Source organism: Pyrgilauda ruficollis, unplaced genomic scaffold (assembly GCF_017590135.1).
Source record: "Pyrgilauda ruficollis isolate IOZ18807 unplaced genomic scaffold, ASM1759013v1 scaffold1744, whole genome shotgun sequence".
NCBI lineage: Eukaryota > Metazoa > Chordata > Aves > Passeriformes > Passeridae > Pyrgilauda > Pyrgilauda ruficollis.
Genome location: NW_024516365.1, coordinates 1 through 3173, shown reverse-complemented (window position 1 = coordinate 3173; position 3173 = coordinate 1). Strand labels below are relative to the sequence as shown.

Genomic DNA, 3173 nt, shown 5'->3' with positions numbered 1-3173 from the left:
TTTGGGGGATTTAAATGAGGGGAAAAATCCCTTTAATTTTCCATAAATTTGGGAATTTTTAAATGAGGAAAAATCAAAATAATTTCCTTAAATGAGGGAAAAAAATCTCATTAATTTTCGATAAATTTGGGAATTTTTAATGAGGAAAAAATCTCATTAATTTTCAATATTTTATGGAATTTTTTATGAGGAAAAAAATCTCATTAATTTTCGATAAATTTGGAATTTTTAATGAGGAAAAATTCCATTAATTTTCAATAATTTATGGAATTTTTCATGAGGAAAAAAATCCCATTAATTTTCAATATTTTATGGAATTTTTCATGAGGGAAAAATCCCATTAATTTACATAAATTTGCATAATTTTAATGAGGAAAAAATCTCATTAATTTTCCATATATTTGGAAATTTGTAATGAGAAAAAATTCCATTGATTTCCAGAAATTTGTGGATTTTTAATGAGGTAAAAATCACATTAATTTTGGATAAATTTAGGAATTTTAATGAGGTTAAAAGCCCCTTAATTTCCCTAAATTTGGGAATTTTTTAATGAGGAAAACAGGGATGGGAATGGCAGAAATCCAGTTAAATTTGGGGTTTTTTTATGAGGAAAAATCCCATTATTTTTCCATAAATTTGGGGGTTTTTCATGAGGAAACCAAGTGGGAATTTGGGAATGGGGGGGAAAAAATGGCGGGAAAGTGACAGGGACGATCTCAAATTGAGGACAGGGACGATCCCAAGCAATGGAACGCGGACAACTCTTTAGAGTGCCAAAAATGACGCCGAAAGCTGCCAGATAATCCCAGAAGAATGACAGGGACGATCCTAAAGAATTATCCCAAAAAAATTATCCCAAAAATTCCCCCCAAACCCCACCGGGACCCCAAATCCCTCCCTGAGGGCTCGGCGCTCACCTCAACTTTCCCGCCTCAGCGCCGCCGGAAGTGCGTCATCACGCGGCTCTCGATTCCGTACACCAACATGGCGGCGCGCTGCTTGCTCCTCTTCCCCGCTTACTCCCGGCAGCCCGCGCGGTTCCGTACGGCAACATGGCGGCGGCGCTGGTGCAGTACGTGGTGCTCCGCGGGGATCTGGCGCGGCCTCCCCGCTCGTGGCCGCTCGGCGCCGTGGTGGCTCAGGGCTGTCACGCCGCGCTGGCGGCCGTTCACGGTTACCGGGAGCATCCCGACACCGGCGCGTACCTGGAGCAGGGCGGCGCCATGACAACCGTGGTGCTGGAGGTACGGGCGGCGCCGCGGGGCATGACGGGAACTCCGCGCTGAGGGGAGAGCCGCCGCCATGTTGGGGGGGGCGGAGGCGGCGTGAGGGAAATCGGGAATTTTGGGGGAAAATCGGGTTTTTTTTTTTAAATTGGGAAATTTTTTGGGATGTTCTGGAGTTGAGGGAGGTGGGAATGATCAGTTTGGGGGTGCTGAGGGGATTTTTAGCTCGCTGAAAGGAGGGGGAAGCCCGGGGAGGGGTTGGGCTGTGCTGGCGGCTGGGAAGGGCGAGAGGAGGAGCCGGAATCCCTGGGGAAATTTAATTGGATTTTGGGAATAATTCCTTCTTGGAATTGGGAATAATTCCTCATGGAATACCCAGGGCAGTGCTAGAACCCCAAAAATCCCGAAGAGATTTCAAATCCGTGTGGATTTAGGGAGACAAAACTCACCGTGAACGCTTGGATTCCCAAAGCTTTTTCCAACCCTAAAAATCCCCAAAAAATTGTCTGTTTTCATATTTCAATCCCACAATCAAAAAAAAAAAAAAAAAGCTGGAAATCAGGAATATGAAAGAAAAATAAACAACTTAAATCCCACTATGGAAATGAGAAGCTCAGCTTTGGGATTTGGGAAGAATTTTGGAATTAATTCCCAATTTTTTTTTTTTTTATTTAATTGTAGGCTCCGGATGAAAATTCCCTGCTGGATTTGGCGAAGTTACTGAAGGAAAAAGGTGTTGAGCACAAGGTTTGGGTGGAAAATCCCGAGGGAATTGCCACGTGCCTGGCGCTCCGGCCTTATCCCAAAAACCTGGTGCAGCCTCACCTCAGGAATTTCAAACTCCTCAAATGATTCCATCTCCCATTTCCCAGGTTTTCTCCTCTCCAGATCCTGGAATTTTGGGATCGAGTTCCGTTTGGGGATGGTGGGATTTGGTGGTTTTAAAGTGGTTTTTATTCCACCTGCTGATGGAAGTTTTGTGGTTTTGTTTGGGTGTGGTGAGGGGGAGTTTCTGAGGGGAAAAAGGGGGAAAAGGAGGGAAAATGGGGGGGGAAAGAAGGTAAAGAGTTAAAAATGAAAAGGGGAAAAAAGGAGGAAAATGAGGGGAAAAATGAGGGGAAAAAGGAGGAAAATGGGAGGGAAATGGGGAAAATGGAGGGAAAAAGGGAAAGGAAGGGAGGGAAAATGGGGGGAGAAAGAAGGAAAAGAGATGAAAAGGGGAAAAAAAGGAGGAAAATGAGGGGGAAATGAGAAAAAAGGGGAAAAATGAGGGAAATGGGAGAGAAACGGGGGGAAAAGGAGGGAAATGGAGGGGAAAAGGGGGAAAAAGGGAAAGAAAGGGAGGGAAAATGGGGGGAAAAGAAGGAAAAGAGTTAAAAATGAAAAGGGAAAAAAAGGAGGAAAATGAGGGGGAAAATGAGGAAAAAGAAAAGAGGAAAATGGGAGGGAAAGGGGGAAAATGGAGGGAAAAAGGGGAAAAAGGGAAAGTAAGGGAGGGGAAAATGAGGAGAGAAAGAAGGAAAAGAGTTAAAATGAAAAGGGAAAAAAGGAGGAAAATGACGAAAATGGGAGGGAAACGGGGGAAAAATGAGGGAAATGGAGGGAAAAAGGGAAAGAAAGGGAGGGGAAATGGGGGAGAAAGAAGGAAAAGAGTTAAAAATGAAAAGGGAAAAAAAGGAGGAAACTGAGGGGAAAAATGAGAAAAAAGGGGGAAAATGAGGGGAAAAATGAGGAAAATGGGAGGGAAACGGGGGGAAAGGAGGGAAAGGGAGGGGAAAAGGGGGGAAAAGGGAAAGAAAGGGGGGGAAAATGGGGGAGAAAGAAGGAAAAGAGTTAAAAATGAAAAGGGAAATAAAGGAGGAAAATGGAGGGGGAAATTAGGAAAAAAAAGGAGGAAAATGGGAGGGAAATGGGGGGAAAAGGAGGAAAATGGAGAGAAAAAGGGAA

The 3173-nt window shown here is 44.1% G+C and overlaps 1 protein-coding gene across 1 annotated transcript; it reads left to right on the top strand.

The window, feature by feature from the left end:
• Positions 1–1008: 1008 nt before the first annotated feature.
• On the top strand, positions 1009–2192 carry PTRHD1 (peptidyl-tRNA hydrolase domain containing 1). Its single transcript, XM_041464216.1, has 2 exons — positions 1009–1244; positions 1908–2192. The coding sequence occupies exons 1-2, from the start codon at positions 1053–1055 to the stop codon at positions 2076–2078; spliced, it is 363 nt and encodes a 120-aa protein (XP_041320150.1). The 5' UTR covers positions 1009–1052; the 3' UTR covers positions 2079–2192.
• The last annotated feature ends 981 nt before the right edge of the window (positions 2193–3173 follow it).